The 21,979-nt window shown below is 41.7% G+C and overlaps 1 protein-coding gene across 2 annotated transcripts; it reads left to right on the forward strand.

Moving 5' to 3' along the window:
• Window positions 1–6,766: 6,766 nt before the first annotated feature.
• LOC139536089 (differentially expressed in FDCP 6 homolog) lies at window positions 6,767–19,144 on the forward strand. 2 transcript variants are annotated; one of them, XM_071336236.1, is made up of 12 exons: window positions 6,767–6,930; window positions 11,455–11,595; window positions 11,729–11,911; window positions 12,078–12,305; window positions 12,444–12,590; window positions 12,779–12,887; window positions 13,179–13,366; window positions 13,496–13,606; window positions 13,798–13,985; window positions 15,107–15,305; window positions 18,257–18,347; window positions 18,483–19,144. In XM_071336236.1, the coding sequence occupies exons 1-12, from the start codon at window positions 6,835–6,837 to the stop codon at window positions 18,710–18,712; spliced, it is 1,911 nt and encodes a 636-aa protein (XP_071192337.1). In that variant the 5' UTR covers window positions 6,767–6,834; the 3' UTR covers window positions 18,713–19,144. The 2 variants fall into 2 exon arrangements, with proteins under 2 accessions (XP_071192337.1, XP_071192338.1); XM_071336237.1 differs by having other exon boundaries at window positions 6,768–6,930; window positions 13,819–13,985.
• Window positions 19,145–21,979: the final 2,835 nt, after the last annotated feature.

Genomic DNA, 21,979 nt, shown 5'->3' on the forward strand with positions numbered 1-21,979 from the left:
ACTTTGAGAGACTAATCTAGGATCATATCACCTCCTCCTTACCTGTCACCCTAGACTCACTTCAATTTGCTTACCACCCCAATAGATTCACAGACGATGCAATCGCCATCACACTGCACACTGCCCTATCCCACCTGTAGAAGAGGAATACCTATGTAAGAATGCTGTTCATTGACTATAATTCAGCATTCAACACCAAAGTACCCTCCAAGCTCATAATTATGCTTGAGGCCCTGGGTCTCAACCCCACCCTGTACAATTGGGTCCTGGACTTTCTGACGGGCCACCCCCAGGTGGTGAAGGTAGGAAACAACATCTCGACTTTGCTGATCCTCAACACTGGGGCCCCAAAAGGGTGCGTGCTCAGCCCCCTCCCGTACTCCCTGTTCACCCATGACTGTGTGGCCATGCACGCCTCCAACTCAATCATCAAGTTTGCAGATGACACAACAGTAGTGGGCTTGATTACCAACAACGACGAGACGGCTTACAGGGAGTAGGTGAGGGCTCTCTGAGTGTGGTGTCAGGAAAATAACCTCTCACTTAACATCAACAAAACAAAGGAGATGATCGTGGACTTCAGGAAACAGCAGAGGGAGCACCCCACTATCCACATTGACGGGACAGCTGTGGAGAAGGTGGAAAGTTTTAAGTTCCTCGGCGTACACATCACTGACAAACTGACAGCGTCTCTTCAACCTCAGGAAGCTGAAGAAATTTGGCTTGTCACCTAAAACCCTCACAAACTTTTACAGATGCACAATTGAGATCATTCTGTCGGGCTGTATCACCGCCTGGTACAGCAACTGCACCGCTCACAACCGCAGCGCTCTCCAGAGGGTGTTGCGGTCTGCACAACACATCACCGGGGGCAAACTACCTGCCCTCCAGGACACCTACAGCACCCGATGTCACAGGAAGGCCAAAAAGATCATCAAGGACAACAACCACCCGAGCCACTGCCTGTTCACCACGCTACCATCCAGAAGGCAAGGTCAGTACAGGTGTATCAAAGCTGGGACCGAGAGACTGAAAAACAGCTTCTATCTTAAGGCCATCAAACTGTTAAACAGCCATCACCAGCACAGAGAGGCTGCTGCCTACATACAGACTTGAAATGATTGGGCACTTTAATAAACGGAACACTAGTCACTTTAATAATGACACTTTAATAATGTTTACATATCTTGCATTACTCATCTCATATGTATATACTTGATTCTATTCTATCTATTGCATCTTAGCCTATGCCGCTCTGTCATTGCTCATCCATATATTTATATTTATATATTCTTATTCAATTCCATTCCTTATTCCATTAGGTATTTGTTGTGGAATTGTTAGGTATTCCTTGTTAGACATTGGTGCACTGTCAGAACTAGGAGCACAAGCATTTCGCTACACTCGCAATAACATCTGATAACCATGTGCATGTGACCAATAACATATGATTTGAAGACAACGCAGGAGTGGCTTTGGGACAAGTTTCGGAATGTCCTTGAGTGGCCCAGCTAGAGCCCGGACTTGAACCCGATTGAACATCTCTGGAGAGACTTGAAAATAGCTGTGCAGTGACGCTTCCTATCCAACCTGACAGAGCTTGAGAGGATCTGCACAAAAGAATGGGAGAAACTCTCCAAATACAGGTGTGTCAAACATACCCAAGAAGTCTAGAGACTATAATCGCTGCCAAAGGTTCTTCAACAAAGTACTGAGTACTTTAATATCTTTATTTTTAATAAACTGGCAAAAATGTCTAAAAAACGGTTTTCACTTTGTCATTATGGGGTATTGTGTGTATATTTTTTATTTTTTATTTTATTTCACCTTTTTTTTAACCAGGTAGGCTAGTTGAGAACAAGTTCTCATTTGCAACTGCGACCTGGCCAAGATAAAGCATAGCAATTTGACACATACAACAACACAGAGTTACACATGGAATAAACAAAACATACAGTCAATAATACAGTAGAAATATTGATGAGGACATTTGTTTTATTTAATCAATTTTAGAATAAGGCTGTAACGTAACAAAATGTGGAAAAAGTCAAGGGGTCTGTCTGAATACTTTCCGAATGCACTGTATATGTCAACAACAAAGAAATGAAGACACACATGTTCTCCTGTCCTCCGGTCCTGACTGCATGTGCTGCCATAAAAGTAACTATATTTCTATGTGCGCTACTGCTTCAAGGGCGGCATTTCCTAGACAAACAAAGACCCCCCCCCCCCACACACACACACACATCACCCACTCAAAGTTGTCTGTCCTCGCTTTCCATCAATAACAATCCCTAAGGCTCCCTGTAGAGACAGAACCACTAGAGAACAGAAGAAATCACCACTTGGAAATGACATCCAGTCACACAGATGACAGAGGAAATGACTGGAGGCTGTTCCCTCCTCTGGTGAAAAGATAGTCCATGGAGAAGAAGGCAACACAGGCAGCTTGTCTTACTTCTGGTATAAGCACTCAACTGTATTGACATGCTCATAGTTAGCGAGCTAGCTACGTAGTGTTAGCTTGCTGCTAGCTAGCTAACATTACCACCCACAGACGCCAGTTCAACGTCTAGTTTTGATTTACATTTGGTTGAGTAGTCAACTAATGTGAATTCAACCTGAAATCAACAACAAATGTCACCATGTCATTGGATTCAGGTTAAAAGTTGGGTGAAAAAAATACGAAATGCCCTTAAGTTGAGGACTTTTTGCAATCCAATCAGTTTTCCATATTGATCCAACATCATCACATATATTTTTTGGGTTGAAATGACATGGAAACAACATTGATTAAACCAGTATTTGCCCAGTGGGAAGATTGTTGTTGACTCCCTTTCTCCACTTTCGTCGATTACCAAAATAAACCATATGATATATGTTCTCCTGGCCAAGCCTTTGCAACACGATACCCTGGCTTGGCTAAACTTGGGCCTGTAGTCAGAAATACTGTAAAGCCCCAGTGCAGTCAAAAACGTGATTTCCCTTTGTTTTATATATATTTCCACACTATAAGGTTGGAATAATATTGTGAAATTGTGTGAATTATGATAATGTCCTTTTAGTGTAAGAGCTTTTTAAAAAGACTGCCTTAAATTTCAGCCTATTTTGGTGGAATGGAGCATTGGTCTTTCCATGGTGACACCACCAGGTGGTAAACTAGTTAATATAGCAATAAGAAAGAGTTTCAAATGTCTCTGCCAATAACAGCTAGTTTTCAGATTTCCCCTCCCCTCAGGCAGTCCTAGCAAAATTCTTGCTTGAGAAATTGCTCTTTGCTAAGTTATTTTTGCCACTTTTTGACCATTTAAATTGAAAACAATCACAGTAAGGTACTTAATTGTTACACAGAAATGATTTGATATTGAGATAAAAACGTCTGCACTGGCCTTTTAAGAAACTTTTTAACCCTTTAAGAAACTCCATACAATGCATATTACCGAGCATTGTGTATGTTACCCATGCATTGTCATTGGGCCGCATGGTGCATTCTGGGCGATTCTGGGACAATGTGTGCACTCCTTCAAGGAGTGGAAGTCAATTGGGTGTTATTTCAATCTTCCTCCATTTATTGGCCATTAAAATGCCCATCTCCTCATTTCTTCAAGTATTTCTCAATAGTCTGAGTGAATAATAATCTCGGCAACCCAGAACCACATTTTATGTAAGCAATGTGGTTCTGGTGGGGGAGGTTATTTGGCATAGCGGGTTGTGAAACCAGTGGATTTCTATTTGGTATTATACAAAGGGTGGTTCTAATCCTGAATAGTGATTGGTTAAAACCACATTCCAGCCGGTGACTATTCCACAAATTACCACCGGCTAAATCTATGACCTTAAAATGCCTATTTACTCTGTACCACCTGACTGCGCAATCCACTGTCTCATCAGCCCAGCCAGGCAATTGATAAACTTGATCTCCACTATAAAAAGCATCTAGACATTATCTCACATTTCTTTTAGACTAAAATGTTGTTTTCAACAGCGGATATTTGTATATACCTCGATCTCCAACTGTCCTATAGTAATGAATGAGTGGGGATGAAACAGACATGTATAAGGCAGCGTTTCTCAGGCAGTCGAAATCATGAATCAGCTGGCATAATTTTTATGGATATATACAAGGAAATGTCAATTGAAAAAAGGTCAAACGAAACGAAGTGTAGCTAGTTTGCAGTATTTCCAGCTTCAGTTTGAAGTGATTGTGTTAGTTGTGTTGTTGGTTAGCTCCTCTGAACAAAAGTGTCCTGACGAGAGAGCACATTTTCTATGCCAGGTAAAATCGCTCATCATTAACTCATTGTTATGGATGTATCCAAATAAATGTCACTAGAAAACAGCTTAAACAAACGCAAATGCATATACTTTGCTGTTATTCTGGCTGCACTGTTTGACGTGACTGAGTTAGTCGTAGTTGGCTAGCTAGCAAGCAAGGGATAAGAACGTTGCCAGCCAGTATGGCAATGGAACATTTAGAACAATGTCTGGGTCGTGTCTCTGGTAGCAACCCTAGACTTGTTTCAGGACTATATCTTGTGGAAGGATGAAATAGTATGAATAAATTAATAAAAATTATGTTTTTAATTAAAATATGTCAATCATTATTTGAGTATGTTGGTAACCCCTTGTATAAAATTGATAATGCCCTCGAAGTCGGTGTTTGGGGGATATATTGACTTCGTCTCGGGACTAACAACACCTGTGCCAAAATATCCTCCAAACACTGGCTTCTCGGGCATTATCACTTAATTAGACACATTTCACACACCCTCCCGCCTGGCAGCCTCTGCCAAGTCTATGAGCCTTCGGATATACAAAGGGTGCCAGACAGATGCGTTCAGTTCGGTTCAACGTTTGCTAGGTTTCGTGACAGTTTGTACTGAACAACACGTTACCCCAAAGCGGTACGTACTGTTCTTAAACAGCCTTGGAGCTACACTTGCTTCTATTTGGTGGGTGCAGCGAGGTGTGGTCTGATCAATATGGGTGTGACCACTTGAAATCGCAAAACTCGTGCAGCACTTCATACACAATCGCCCTCTGGACCGTCATAATCACGTCGTTCTTCAACTGGCCATTCAGTACTGTTTCCGTTTCCGTTGAATTAAACGTTGAACGCCGTTTTGGTGTACTGAAAGCACCCCTGGCCATTTCGTTGAATTAAACCTTGCACACATAGAGCTGGTGTCAGTCTATGCCTTATATTCTGACCTGCCTTATTAAATAACCAGGACAGTGTTATTGATTATGAGGAGCACATGTAATCATTTTATTTGCATGTGGTTATGATGTTTTATATGAGTAATTGCTCTTAATTGAAGAGGTGAATTGTTTGTTCCTTTTGCCATGCTCAGGTAGAGGGCTTGTCAATCGAAGCTGCGTTCGGGAGCGGCAATTATCCTGTGGTGTTGCAGTGTGTGTGTTCAAGCGGTAAGGCTAACATGCTGACCAGACCGGACACGTCGCAAAATAAATGTAGAAATCCATGTATTTCAATTATTGCACCCACACTGCTCGCGCGTGCCAACGAGCGTCTGCGACGCCAAAATAGAAGTCATTCCTATTTCTGACGCAGATCGCGCTGAAAGTAATCTCCTCATTGGTTTATAGAAGCAGGTACCCACGTCCCATTTCCTCATTGGTTATACCCACGTGGATGATTGAAAGACGAACCTTGTTGCCGGTTGTCTGGTAATACAATGAAAGTTTAGATGCGATCACCATATAAGTTCAAAGATGAAAAAGCCTGGAAGGAGGAGAGATGACTAGAAACGATTCGGTTGGCCGTTTTATGTGTGGATTAATTGTCGGAGTAGAGGTCCTTGTGCATTTCAGGTAAAATAACAACTCAATGTTTATATCCCAGGACAAATTACCTAGCAACAGCAAGCTAGCTAAATAGGACAAATTAACGTTAGCTAGCAAGTGCAAGCTAGCTAGCTAAATTGCCATACATGTTTAATGCTTTTCGACCTGTCCCCAAATTAATGTCTTTGGTTCAGAGTTTGTTTTGATATTTTATTAACCTGCGTTTCGTGATCGCGTTTGGTGTGGGGGGGCAAAATATATTTATGCACGATAGCGCACGATGGCGCACGCGCGCAGCCGGTTTGGGGTCCGTGTAACGAAGTCGGCTGTAGACGAAAGTCGGCGCGTGAGGTCGGGGATGTGCATATGTGACAACCAAAAATCGGACCCTGTAGTGGTTTTCCAAAAACAAGAGAACAATCAGAACAGCAGGAAACCAACTCGAGATAATCAAGCCAACTGTTGACATAAACAAAACCAATAAAGGAGATGGTTGATCTCTCTGCATTGTGCTATTCTGCCAGGTCGCAGTTGTAAATGAGAACTTGTTCTCAACTGGCCTACCTGGTTAAATAAAGGTGAAATAAATAAAAAATTCTGCTTGCTGGAGTTGATTCAAAATCAGGTCCAGGAGCGCTAGATATGCAAACAAACTGTTTTAAACTGTGACTTGAACCTGAACCAGAATTAATTGTATTGAGACAGTTGCATATTTAACTTGTGAGAGTAGTGTAATGGCCAACAATGCATACTCACTGCAGTTGAGTTCCTCAGTGTGGAGTACAGTCAGATGCTGTCCTCTGGTGGCTAGTTCCAAATATACCCCACACTGTTGCCCTTGGTGACTCTTTACAGTCTTCCTGTTTGCTACAGAAACCGTACTGTAGGTTGCGCCAGTGAGCTTCAGGGCAGCCATTTATCAGAGAGCAGGATGTGGGGGTTTACTGAGACACACACAGGTCTGTATGCCATACATACACATACACAGCGATGCAGTAAAATAAGCAGAGCTGAGCAGAAGCAGTTATGGAGTTGCGAGCTGAACTGCTGAAGTCCATCTGGTATGCTTTCACCTCTCTGGACGTGGAGAAGAGTGGGAAGGTGTCCAAGTCCCAGCTAAAGGTGAGAGGTCGGGGGGCAGTATAGGGGTCAAAGAGCAGGGAGGATGGGATTGATTTTCTTCCGTGTCTGTCTGCCCTTCCAATGTGTTGGTTTGTGTGTTATTGATGTTTTTACACTTAACTGTTTTTGTTAATCTTTTCAGCATATTTTCCTTGTTTTTAGGAAAATTATATTTTTATGTAATTGGCATCAGAACTTGTTTTATTTGTTTATTTATTGATCTAGTCAGGTCAACCCCATTAGATGAGACACTTTATTTTCAAGATCTGATCTCTTTCCTGTTAGCTCAATGCGTGGGTGTGACATGTCCTTTAGCATGAGCTACACAGCACTGTATACTGATTGGTATCTTAGATAATGTTATTGCTTGATCAAACCCCTTCTATTGGAATTTGATCACATTCGTAATTAACTTCATCATTGCACAGCCCTAGTTTTGATGTTTGGCCCCCCTCCTCAAGTCTAGAATAACAAACACATGACTGTAACTGGGCTAATTTCTGGGATTATGTATGGGCCAGACTATGGAGAAGCAATCATCAATAATCTGCTATGGCAATAGGCCTATCTCTATGTTCAGAGGCAGACCCTCTATGAGCCCCCTCATGATTCTGGGGGGCTGGTGGTGTGTTATTGCACTGGTGTTTGGGTGAATACGTGTGTGCTGTATTGTCATGTGTTATGGGTCAGTGATGTTGTGTTGAGTTGTGTGTGGGATCAGGCATTGTGACATTTCTAATCCCAGTCACACTGAGGGGCTTGGGCTCTGTGTCCCAGCCGTCGCTATAACGACATTGTCAAAGAGTCCCTGTGTCTCGCCACCTCCATCTCCTTGCTCTAAGACTACAGGCTCCAAAACTGAAATTATGTAAATTGAAATTGAAATTTTTGCTGGCATAAAATGTTTGAGATTTTATCAAATAAAAAAAATACATTTTTTCTGTCTGTCTGTCTCTCCCTGTCTTGTAGGTTTTGTCTCATAACCTGTACTCTGTGTTGATGAGTTGTAGGTTTTGTCTCATAACCTGTACTCTGTGTTGATGAGATTTAGGTTTTGTCTCATAACCTGTACTCTGTGTTGATGAGTTGTAGGTTTTGTCTCATAACCTGTACTCTGTGTTGATGAGATTTAGGTTTTGTCTCATAACCTGTATCCTGTGTTGATGAGATGTAGGTTTTGTTTAATAACCTGTATTCTGTGTTGATGAGATGTAGGTTTTGTTTCATAACCTGTACTCTGTGTTGATGAGATGTAGGTTTTGTCTCATAACCTGTACTCTGTGTTGATGAGATGTAGGTTTTGTTTAATAACCTGTACTCTGTGTTGATGAGATTTAGGTTTTGTCTCATAACCTGTATCCTGTGTTGATGAGATGTAGGTTTTGTTTCGTAACCTGTACCCTGTGTTGATGAGATTTAGGTTTTGTTTCGTAACCTGTACCCTGTGTTGATGAGATTTAGGTTTTGTTTCATAACCTGTACCCTGTGTTGATGAGATTTAGGTTTTGTCTCATAACCTGTACCCTGTGTTGATGAGATTTAGGTTTTGTCTCATAACCTGTACTCTGTATTGATGAGATGTAGGTTTTGTCTCATAACCTGTACTCTGTGTTGATGAGATGTAGGTTTTGTCTCATAACCTGTACTCTGTGTTGATGAGATTTAGGTTTTGTTTCATAACCTGTACTCTGTGTTGATGAGATGTAGGTTTTGTTTCATAACCTGTACTCTGTGTTGATGAGATGTAGGTTTTGTCTCATAACCTGTACTCTGTATTGATGAGATTTAGGTTTTGTCTCATAACCTGTATCCTGTGTTGATGAGATTTAGGTTTTGTTTCATAACCTGTACTCTGTGTTGATGAGATGTAGGTTTTGTCTCATAACCTGTACTCTGTGTTGATGAGATGTAGGTTTTGTTTCATAACCTGTACCCTGTGTTGATGAGATGTAGGTTTTGTTTAATAACCTGTACTCTGTGTTGATGAGATTTAGGTTTTGTTTAATAACCTGTACTCTGTGTTGATGAGATGTAGGTTTTGTTTCATAACCTGTACACTGTGTTGATGAGATTTAGGTTTTGTCTCATAACCTGTACTCTGTGTTGATGAGATGTAGGTTTTGTCTCATAACCTGTACTCTGTGTTGATGAGATGTAGGTTTTGTCTCATAACCTGTACTCTGTGTTGATGAGATGTAGGTTTTGTTTCGTAACCTGTACCCTGTGTTGATGAGATTTAGGTTTTGTTTCGTAACCTGTACCCTGTGTTGATGAGATGTAGGTTTTGTTTCATAACCTGTAGTCTGTGTTGATGAGATGTAGGTTTTGTCTCATAACCTGTACTCTGTGTTGATGGGATTTAGGTTTTGTCTCATAACCTGTACTCTGTGTTGATGAGATTTAGGTTTTGTTTAATAACCTGTACTCTGTGTTGATGAGTTGAAGGTTTTGTTTAATAACCTGTACTCTGTGTTGATGAGATTTAGGTTTTGTTTAATAACCTGTACTCTGTGTTGATGAGATGTAGGTTTTGTTTCATAACCTGTACACTGTGTTGATGAGATTTAGGTTTTGTCTCATAACCTGTACTCTGTGTTGATGAGATTTAGGTTTTGTTTCATAACCTGTACTCTGTGTTGATGAGATTTAGGTTTTGTCTCATAACCTGTACTCTGTGTTGATGAGATGTAGGTTTTGTCTCATAACCTGTACTCTGTGTTGATGAGATTTAGGTTTTGTCTCATAACCTGTACTCTGTGTTGATGAGATTTAGGTTTTGTTTAATAACCTGTACCCTGTGTTGATGAGATGTAGGTTTTGTTTCATAACCTGTACTCTGTGTTGATGAGATGTAGGTTTTGTTTCATAACCTGTACTCTGTGTTGATGAGATGTAGGTTTTGTCTCATAACCTGTACTCTGTGTTGATGAGATTTAGGTTTTGTCTCATAACCTGTACTCTGTGTTGATGAGATTTAGGTTTTGTTTCATAACCTGTACACTGTGTTGATGAGATTTAGGTTTTGTCTCATAACCTGTACCCTGTGTTGATGAGATTTAGGTTTTGTCTCATAACCTGTACTCTGTGTTGATGAGATGTAGGTTTTGTCTCATAACCTGTACTCTGTGTTGATGAGATTTAGGTTTTCTCATAACCTGTACTCTGTTGATGAGATGTAGGTTTTGTTTCATAACCTGTACTCTGTGTTGATGAGATGTAGGTTTTGTCTCATAACCTGTACTCTGTGTTGATGAGATTTAGGTTTTGTCTCATAACCTGTACTCTGTGTTGATGAGATTTAGGTTTTGTTTCGTAACCTGTACCCTGTGTTGATGAGATGTAGGTTTTGTTTCATAACCTGTACCCTGTGTTGATGAGATGTAGGTTTTGTCTCATAACCTGTACTCTGTGTTGATGAGTTGTAGGTTTTGTCTCATAACCTGTACTCTGTGTTGATGAGATTTAGGTTTTGTCTCATAACCTGTACTCTGTGTTGATGAGATGTAGGTTTTGTTTCATAACCTGTACACTGTGTTGATGAGATTTAGGTTTTGTCTCATAACCTGTACTCTGTGTTGATGAGATTTAGGTTTTGTTTCGTAACCTGTACCCTGTGTTGATGAGATGTAGGTTTTGTTTCATAACCTGTACTCTGTGTTGATGAGATGTAGGTTTTGTCTCATAACCTGTACTCTGTGTTGATGAGATTTAGGTTTTGTCTCATAACCTGTACTCTGTTGATGAGATTTAGGTTTTGTCTCATAACCTGTACTCTGTGTTGATGAGATGTAGGTTTTCTTTCGTAACCTGTACCCTGTGTTGATGAGATTTAGGTTTTGTTTCGTAACCTGTACCCTGTGTTGATGAGATGTAGGTTTTGTTTCATAACCTGTACCCTGTGTTGATGAGATGTAGGTTTTGTTTCATAACCTGTACCCTGTGTTGATGAGATGTAGGTTTTGTTTCATAACCTGTACTCTGTGTTGATGAGATGTAGGTTTTGTCTCATAACCTGTACTCTGTGTTGATGAGATTTAGGTTTTCTCATAACCTGTACTCTGTTGATGAGATGTAGGTTTTGTTTCATAACCTGTACACTGTGTTGATGAGATTTAGGTTTTGTCTCATAACCTGTACTCTGTGTTGATGAGATTTAGGTTTTGTCTCATAACCTGTACTCTGTGTTGATGAGATGTAGGTTTTGTTTCGTAACCTGTACCCTGTGTTGATGAGATTTAGGTTTTGTTTCGTAACCTGTACCCTGTGTTGATGAGATGTAGGTTTTGTTTCATAACCTGTACCCTGTGTTGATGAGATGTAGGTTTTGTCTCATAACCTGTACTCTGTGTTGATGAGTTGTAGGTTTTGTCTCATAACCTGTACTCTGTGTTGATGAGATGTAGGTTTAGTCTCATAACCTGTACTCTGGGTTGATGAGATTTAGGTTGTCTCATAACCTGTACTCTGTGTTGATGAGATGTAGGTTTTGTCTCATAACCTGTACTCTGTGTTGATGAGTTGTAGGTTTTGTCTCATAACCTGTACACTGCGCTGAACATCCCCCACGACCCTGTGGCTCTAGAGGACCACTTCAGAGATGATGATGATGGGCCGGTGTCCAACCAGGGTTACATGCCCTACCTAAACAAATTTATACTGGACAAGGTACTTTACACACACACACACACACACACACACACACACACACACACACACACACACACACACACACACACACACACACACACACACACACACACACACACACACACTTGACATCCTCTCTTTCTGACCCCAGGTGGTTGAGGGCACATTTGATAAGGAGAATGTAGATGTGTTCTGCTGGACTCTCTGTGCCAAAAAGAACTACCGGCCTAAAGATGGCGTGGGTGTTCTGCTTGATAAAGACGCCTTCCATCTCTGGTGCATCTTCAACTTCCTGTCTGAAGACAAGTATCCACTGGTCCTGGCCCCAGAGGAGGTGAGTTCTTAGCCCTGGACATATAATCCAAAATCATTTTCCTCTTTTCTTTCTTACGTTCATCAACCTTTCATGCAAATCTTGCAATAATGTCAATGGGAGATTCTGTCTCAAGTTCAGATTTGTCCCATTATGTGTCCCATTCATTCAATATGGCCCCTCTCAGGTGGAATACCTCCTGAAGAAAATCTGCTTAGCCATGAGTGTGGAGCTTAGCTGTGTGGACATGGAGGATTTCATATCCCAGGAGCCTGTGCAGCTGAGCGGCATCACAGTGTGGGCCTTCCTGGACTTTGTCAACACCGGGAGGCTGACCAGAGGCGTGGAGAATGACTCTGTCACCATGGCGATAGACAAGGTCTACCAGGAGATAGTGGGCAATATCATAAAAGAGGTGCTTTTAACATAAAGATTATTAGAAATGTTTGTGTTGGTGTGCATGTAATATGCATGTAATAAACGTATAAAGTATGACAGTATTTATATAATTAGGCATGTGTAACTTTGTGTGGGTGTATGTATCTGTCCTCAGGGGTATTTGTGGAAGAAGGGTCACATGCGGAGGAACTGGAACGAGCGCTGGTTCTCTCTCCGGCCCAGTACTCTGCATTACTACGTCAGTGAGGACCGCAAGGAGTGTAAAGGCTGTATCGAGCTGGACCACAACTGTTGTGTGGAGGTACACAACGCTGGGTTATGTAGAATAGAAGGCACAGCTGGGCTGAGAGATTTGTTCAGAGCGCAAGGCTTCATGGTAGCATGTATAGAATGAATATGACCCCATTCTTTATAACAATAAGAACGTTGGAGTGTGCAAGTTGTTGTGATGGTTATTTTCTCACAGCAGTGTTGTGGTTGCACTGACAGGTGCTACCAGAGAAGGAGGGGAAGAGGTGTATGTTCTGTGTGAAGACGCTAACTAAGACCTACGAGATGAGCGCCCCCGACACCAAGCAGAGACAGGAGTGGACCACAGGTCAGAGATCATACTCGCTACTGTACACAACACACACACTGTGTTTTTAAAGCCACGAGAACATTTAGGGGTAGATTTTGGGCAATATCTAGGAGCCGGGGTGATATTCTACTAGCCAACGGTTGTAAAATCTGTGCCATGCGATATTTTATTAAACTAGGGTTGTTTATTAATAATAATAATAATAAATTACATTTACAGACATAAATCACCAAGCTCTTTTGGCACATATTCTACTAGCCCAGTCTAAAAATACTAGCCTCGGGCCCAAGCTTAACTTTGTTCCTGCAGCGATCCAGACAGCCATCCGTCTGTGTGTAGAGGGGAAGAACTCCCTGCATAAGGACCTGAAGCTGCGACGCAGAGAGCTAAGGGAGGAGAGGGAGAGGAGGCGCACCACCAAGGAGGAGGAGCTACAACGTCTGTGCCTCCTCCAAGGGGAGAAGGAAAGCAAGCTGGCCGAGCTGGAGCTCCTACAGGTAGGTAGGGGGGAGGGGTGTGTGTGTGAGTGAGTGAGAGAGAGCGAGAGACAACAGAACTTTGGATAGCTATGTGATAAAAGCATCACAATAACCTCTGTTATATTTGTTGGTATCATTGGTGTGCAGGAGGCGCAGAGGCACTCCCAGGCAGCACTGCTGCAGGAGGAGCAGAAGAGGAGACAGAAACATGAGGACCTGCAGAGAACCCTGCAGGACCAGCTACAGCAGGCTGAAGAGGTGAGAGGCTAAGGAGATGAGATTAGCCGGGGAAGGAAAGAAGGTAGCGGTAAGAGGAGGAAGGAGAAGAGAAGGTGAGAAGGATAAGTAGAGGAGAAGGAAGGTGTGAGACAATGAGAAGAAGGACCCAACATACATGTCTAACTCTAAAGATCTTTAAGGATTTAACTGTGGCTTTGTCCTGGTTTAAGTGTGTGTTTGTCATGGGCCAGGAGCGGGACAACATGCAGGCGGAGATGGCCCTGAAGGATGCGGAGACGGACCGCCAGAGGAAGAGGATCAGGGAGCTGGAGGAGATGCAGCTCCGCCTGGAGGAGGCTCTGCACCAGGAGATTAGAGCTAGACAGAATGAGGAGACCTACCGCCTTGCACAGGCCAGGTAACACACACACACACACACACACATACATGTATACTGTATGTACAGTATACACACACACAGGTAGCACACGTCATGGAAAAGGACTATCTTATACCCACTGACACTTACATGTCTTCTGTAAATGTCTGACTTTAGTGCTCACTGTGCTCACAGTTTCCTGTCATTTCAGTCTGTTACCGCAAAGTCACACAAAAAATGAAGGTAGGGGGACGTTTCACATTGGAAGTGATGGCCTTGACCTGCTAGTTACAGTGTGTGCTTCATTTAGTGAAATCTGCAAACCACAATTACATCTTTTTAAAGATAAGTTAACCCAAATCAAAAACTAGCCAAACCAAAATGAACACTGGTATTAATCTGAAGTTGTACCTCAGTTTATTTCAAATGCAAGGAACCCTCAGTCATACACACAGCTGTGTTTGTCGGTAGACGTGTTTGCTCTCAGAGAAACACCAACGATTTCCTGTTATCTCTGCTCATTACTTGTGGTTTGTCTGCTTTCTCAGGAAATGAACATCTTAAGGTGTTCTTTTCTTTTTTGACCCCCTAGGAGAGCTCAGGTTTAGTGTTTCCATAACCCTGCTTTCTGGTTGGTCCCTTCATTATGACATTGTCATAATTGTGCTCTCTGACTGGTCCCTTGATAATGACATTGTCATAACCCTGTTCTGATTCATCCCCATAACCGTGTTGTCTTATTGGTCCCTTCATAATGACATGGTCATAACCCTGCTCTCTGATTGATCCTGTATGAAATTGTCATACCTCTGCTCTCTGATTTGTCCCATCATAATGCCATTGTAATAACTCTGCACTCTGATTAGTTTATCATAATGACATCATCATAACACTTCTCTGATTGGTCCTTCATAATGACATCTTCATAACCCTGCTCTCTGATTGGTCCCTTCATAATGTCAATGACACATACAATAAGGAAATCAGGACACCAATAGAAGTTTTAAAATACAGTACACAATAAGTGGGCATCCCTAATCTGTAACTAACATTATTAACATTGGTCCAACCAACTAATTTTAGAGCTCCAACAAGGCCTGAAGTGTAGTGTGATTAGAACCGTGCATAAGGGTTCTCTCCTTCTCTCTCTTCACCACCAGTCTGCTGGTGGAGGAGGAGGAGAAGATGAAGGTCCTGCTGGCCCTCCAAGAGGAACAGGAGCAGTACATCCTGAAGACCCAGAGAGAGAAGCAGGAGCTCAGGCAGGAGATGGTAGCCAAGTCCCAGGATTTAGAGGAGGCCCAACACCAGCTGGAGAAGGTTCGTGCCAACCGGCACAGAATGGACCAGGACATTGCAGTGAGTGCAAAAAAAATTAAAATAAATCAAATTTGCTAAATACAAATCTGGGAACTACTTTGCAAAAAACTATAGCTACTCGACAACTACTCAATTTACACACTTGCCCCCTCCCCCCTTACATATGGATATATTATACTATAAATTGTGCCTTCCTGTATTTCACTTATGCTAACATTTTTATTCTATTCTACTGCCTTTAAGTTATTTTCGTATTATTCTTTTTCACTATTTCTTATTGTTGTTGCATTGTCTAGAAGGAACCTGCAAGTAAGCAGTTCATTAGACAAGGTATACCATATGTATCCTGTACATACGACTAATAAAACTACTCATCAAGAAATTATAGTCCGATTAACTACCTTTGCTGCCCCGTTTGTGTGATCGGGAATGCATGTGAATGAGCATAATGTTGACGGCAAGATAACGGGACGGCAAGATAACGTTCAGGATCTTAGACTGCTGGTCAAAAGATTAGACACACCTACTCATTCAAGGGTTTATCTTTACTTTTTCTACATTGTAGAAAAATACTGAAGACATCAAAACTATGAAATAACATGTTACGAATCCCTTTGGCCTGGCAGTCTAGGGGGGGATGGTAACGAGACCCGTAACATAGCTCATGCAAAGTATAGTAGTGAAAAACTAACAGTGAGAACAAATAACCAGACAACTTAAATCTACCGTCAAACACTCATGGTTTATTTGGTAAACACACAGTAAAGGGGGGGGGGGGGGGGGGGGCAGGAAAAGGGGCTGAGCTGGACCCAAGGAAAGAAACAAATATCCAAAAACACATCTAAGCTAGACTACTTCAATACTGGGTAACTAACTAACCAAAAAATAGAGTGGGTGGTCCGCCCAGTTCTAACTAGTGTTCTTAGACAAAGTATTCCTACGGGTAGTGTATGCCCATGGGCGACTTGTCTTGGTACCCCCTTTCCCACTGTCAAACAAACAGTCAAACACCATAACAAAACAATACTCACAGGATAAAGGGACATGTCGTTGCTAAACCAAACAGGAGATCTACAGAGAGATTGCATGACCGAGAGATTGAGCTCTAGAGAGAACAACTGACAGGGTTTTTAAACCAAGGGAAAGGGAATGTGATTGGGTAAGGGAAAAGGAGCAGGTGTCTTCTGATTGATGACTGATTGGGGAATGACGATTGCCACCTGTGAGGGGAGAAGGAGAGAAAAGAAATACACACACAGGATACACACAGGATACCTGTATCCGTAACATAACACATATTGAATAATGTAGTAACCAAAAAAGTGTTAATCAAATCAAAATATATTTTATATTTGAGATTCTTCAAATAGCCACCCTTTGCCTTGATGACAGCTTTGCACACTTTTGGCATTCTCTCAACCAGCTTCATGAGGTAGTCACCTGGTATGCATTTCAATTAACAGGTGTGCCTTGTTAAAAGTTAATTTGTGGAATTTCTTTCCTCCTTAATGCGTTTGAGCCAATCAGTTGTGTTCTGACAAGGTGGGGGGGTATACAGAAGATAGCCCTATTTGGTAAAAGACAAAGTCCATATTATGGCAAGAACAGCTCAAATAAGCAAAGAGAAACAACAGTACATCATTACTTTAAGACATGAAAGTCAGTCAATATGGAACATTTCAAGAACTTTAAAAGTATCTTCAAGTGCAGTCGCAAAAACCATCAAGCACTATGATGAAACTGGCTCTCATGAGGACCACCACAAGAATGGAAGAACCAGAGTTACCTCTGCTGCAGTTCATTAGAGTTACCAGTCTCAGAAATTGCAGCCCAAATAATTGCTTCAACATCAACTGTTCAGAGGAGTCTGCGTGAATCAGGCCTTCATGGTGAATTGCTGCAAAGAAACCACTACTAAAGGAAGAAGAGACTTGCTTGGGCCAAGAAAGACGAGCAATGACATTAGACCAGTGGAAATCTGTCCTTTGATCTTGAGTCCAAATTGGAGATTTTTGGTTCCAACGGCTGTGTTTTTGTGAGATGCGGTGTGGGTGAACGGATGATCTCCGCATGTGTATTTCCCACCGTAAAGCATGGAGGAGGAGGTGTTATGGTGTGGGGGTGCTTTGCTGGTGACACTGTCTGTGATTTATTTTGAATTCAAGGGACATTTAACCAGCATGGCTACAATAGCATTCTGCAGCGATACGCCATCTCATCTGGTTTGGGCTTAGTGGGACTATCATTTATTTTTTAACAGGTCAATGACCCAACACACCTCCAGGCTGTGTAAGGGCTATTTGACCAAGAAGTACAGTGATGGAGTGCTGCATCAGATGACCTGGCCTCCACAATCCCCCAAACTCAACCAAATTGAGATGGTTTGGGATGAGTCGGACCGCAGAGTGAAGGAAAAGCAGCCAACAAGTGCTCAGTATATATGGGAACTCCTTCAAGACTGTTGGAAAAGAATTCCAGGTGAAGCTGGTTGAGAGAATGTCAAGAGTGTGCAAAGCTGTCTTCAAGGCAAAGGGTGCCTATTTGAAGAATCTAAACTATAAAATATATTTTGATTTGTTTAACACTTTTTTGGTTACTACATGATCCCATATGTGTTATTTCATAGTTCTACAATGTAGAAAATAGTAAAAATAAAGAAAAACCCTTGAATGAGTAGGTGTTCTAAATCTTTTGACCGGTAGTGTAGATAGATGTTATGCAGCACTTTCCCCCACTATGATGACTATTTAGTCACTATTTAGTTGCTGTATGTGTGTCAGTGTGCACGCTATGTTTTGTCCTTCTTGTCCGATAAACATCTCAAAATGAAGCACAGTGGCCTCTGGATTCAGCATAAAACACAATAATTTATTAATTGACTCCCCCATTGTCTTCGCTTTCACTCCATCTCTCATTTTCTTCCCCTTCACCCTTTCACATTATTTTTCTCACAACCTCTCATCCCCCTTCCTCTCCATGGTCTCCCTCAGGCTGCTCAGAGGAAGCTGCGGCAGGCCAGCACTAGTGTCAAACACTGGAATGTCCAGATGAACAGACTGATGCATCCTATTGGACCGGGAGGTGAGCTGAGTTGTGAGGGAAGTATTATGGTGTGTAAAGCTAAGTGTGAACAGGTGCCTGTCTCAAACTCCTTGTCTGCATTCTCTTTTTTGCTTTCGCTCTGATTCTCTCCTCCCCTCCCTCTTTCTATCCCAGAGAGAAGACTCTCACTTGGAGGCTCAGGGGATCCGGTTGTACGTGGGCCCTCTTTACGAGACTCAAGCCTACGCCTGTACCATCAGAGGAGCGAGGGAGAGAGGGAGAAGGAGAGGGAGAGAGAGAATGAGCAGGAGAACATAGAGGAGAAGGAGTGTGAGGAGAGAGTGAGCATCATAGGGAGAGAGGAGAGGCATCTGTCTCAAGCCTCCAATGGGGACTGTGCCTGAGGCCCAACACCCCCAAGCTAATATTAATGTAAATACATACCACTGGGATTGTACTATCAGATCATTTGATATCACCTTTTATTTACTTAAGAGGATGTATTTTTATGTGAGTATTTTCACCTTTCTTTTCTCTCTCTCCCTGTCCTTACTTGGTCAATTACTATGACGGTAATAATATTAGCAAAATAATGCTAATATTCTTGGTGCTTTCATGGCAGGAAAGTCTTCAAATTTGAACCATAAATGTGTTTATTCTGTAACCTCTTTTTAATTGTAATTGAAAACAAAAGCTCTGTAACAAAAACAGCAGTTGTTAATCAAACAACATGAGTCTAAATAAATCCACTGGACAACTTGGATGATGATTGTTTTTGAAATGTGGGATGAAGAGTTTGAAATGGAAATAAACTATATATAATGATTGTTACATCATATCCTTTGTGGTTGCGCCTTCCTGCTCCTTCTCTTGAAGCAGTCTGCTTTTATATACATCCTCCACCAAACAATGCTGGTGACATGCAAAACCCTGCAAAAGCTGTCCTCTACCTCTGCAGAAAATATGGTCAACAGAGACACCTAGTGGCAGTGTGGTTGACAACAATGGCAATAAAGCAAAATAGAAAGGTAGTGAACAGAATACCAGTAGAGTAGAAAATAATAGAATGGAATACTGTAATATCTCATAGGAAACTTTACTATCAACAAACTACAGGCATGCATATAACATACATCAAAAGACATAAAAAAAAGACATAAATACAAGACAGTCGTGAAGAGGGCACGACAAAACCTATTCCCCCTCAGGAGACTGAAAATATTTGGCATGGGTCCTCACATCCTCAAAAGGTTCAACAGTTGCACCATCGAGAGCATCCTGACTGGTTGCATCACTGCCTGGTATGGTACCAGCTCGGGCTCCGACCGCAAGGCACTACAGAGGGTAGTGCGCACGGCATGGGAACATCACTGGGGCCAAGCTTCCTGCCATCCAGGACCTCTATACCAGGCGGTGTCAGAGGAAGGCCCTAAAAAATTGTCAAAGACTCCAGCCACTCTAGTCATAGACTGTTCTCTCTGCTACCGCATGGCAAGCGGTACCAGAGCGCCAAGTCTAGGTCCAAGAGGCTTAAAACCTCTTGGCGCACAGATCCCTTTAACGGGATCCTTTTCGTCAACAACCGCTGAATTGCAGAGCGCCAAATTCAAAAAAAATTACTAAAAATATTTATTTTCATGAAATCACAAGTGCAATATACCAAAACACAGCTTAGCTTGTTGTTAATCCACCTATCGTGTCAGATTTTGAAAATATGCTTTACAGCGAAAGCAATCCAAGCGTTTGTGAGTTTATCGATCACTAGACAAAACATCACGAACAGCTAGCAGCAATGTAGATTGGTCACGAAAGTCAGAAAAGCAATAAAATGAATCGCTTACCTTTGATGATCTTCGGATGTTTGCACTCACGAGACTCCCAGTTACACAATAAATGTTCCTTTTGTTTGATGAATATTATTTTTATATCCAAAAACCTCCATTTGGTTGGTACGTTATGTTCAGAAAACAACAAGCTCGAGCGGTCATGAAGGGCAGACGAAAATTCCAAATAGTATCCGTAAAGTTCGTAGAAACATGTCAAACGTTTTTTATAATCAATCCTCAGGTTGTTTTTAACATAAATAATCGATAATATTTCAACCGGACGGTAAACTATTCAATAAAAGAGATAAAGAAAATGTTGAGCTACAACTTTCGCACGCATGAACTAATCGAAGGACATTCAGCTATCCACTGACGCATTTTGATAAATCTCGCTCATTTTTCAGAATGAAAGCTTGAAACTATGTCTAAAGACTGTTCACACCCTGTGGAAGCCATTGGAAAAGGAATCTGGTTGATATCCCTTTAAATGGAGGAACGGCGGGCAATGGAACAGCGATTTCTCAAAATAAGAGGCACTTCCGGGTTGGATTTCCTCAGGTTTTCGCCTGCAAAATCAGTTCTGTTATACTCACAGACAATATTTTCACAGTTTTGGAAACTTTAGGGTGTTTTCTATCCTAATTTGTCAAGTATATGCATATTATAGCATGTGGGCCTGAGAAATAGGCAGCTTACATTGGGAACGTTATTTTTTCCTAACATAAAAATTCTGGCCCCTAGCTTCAAGAGGTCAAGAGGTTACCCCCAAGCCATAAGACTCCTGAACATCTAATCAAATGGCTACCCAGACTATTTGCATTGCCCCCCCCCCCCCCCCCCCCTTACACTGCTGCTACTCTCTGTTATTATCTATGCTATCTATGCATAGTCACTTAAATAACTCTACCTACATGTACACTACCGTTCAAAAGTTTGGGGTCACATTGTTTTTGAAAGAAAAGCTAGGACATGTCACATTTCTTTGTCCATTATAATAACATCAAATTGATCAGAAATACAGTGTAGACATCTGTCTCAACATCAACAGTGAAGAGGCGACTCCGGGATGCTGACCTTCTAGACAGAGTTGCAAAGAAAAAGCCATATCTCAGACTGGCCAATTAAAAGAAAATATTAAGATTGACAAAAGAACACAGGCACTGGACAGAGGACTCTGCCTAGAAGGCCAGCATCCCGGAGTCGCCTCTTCACTGTTGACGTTGAGACTGGTGTTTTGCGGGTACTATGTAATGAAGCTGCCAGTTGAGGACTTTTGAAGCATCTGTTTCTCAAACTAGACACTCTAATGTACTTGCCCTCTTGCTCAGTTGTGCACCGGGGCCTCCCACTCCTCTTTCTATTCTGGTTAGAGACAATTTGCGCTGTTCTGTGAAGGGAGTAGTACACAGCGTTGTACGAGATCTTCAGTTTCTTGGAAATTTCTCGCATGGAACAGCCTTCATTTCTCAGAACAAGAATAGACTGACGAGTTTCAGAAGAAAGTTATTTGTTTCTGGCCATTTTGAGCCTGTAATCGAACCCACAAATGCTGACACTCCAGATAGTCAACTAGTCTAGAGGCCAGTTTTATTGCTTCTTTAATCAGAACAACAGTTTTCAGCTGTGTTAACATAATTGCAAAAGGGTTTTCTAATGATCAATTAGCCTTTTAAAATTATAAATTTGGATTAGCTAACACAACGTGCCATTGGAACACAGGAGTGATGGTTGCTGATAATGGACCTCTGTATGCCTATGTAGATATTCTATTAAAAATCTGCCGTTTACAACATTAACAATGTCTACACTGTATTTCTGATCAATTTGATGTTATTTTAATGGACA

Source organism: Salvelinus alpinus, chromosome 12, assembly GCF_045679555.1.
Source record: "Salvelinus alpinus chromosome 12, SLU_Salpinus.1, whole genome shotgun sequence".
Lineage (NCBI taxonomy): Eukaryota > Metazoa > Chordata > Actinopteri > Salmoniformes > Salmonidae > Salvelinus > Salvelinus alpinus.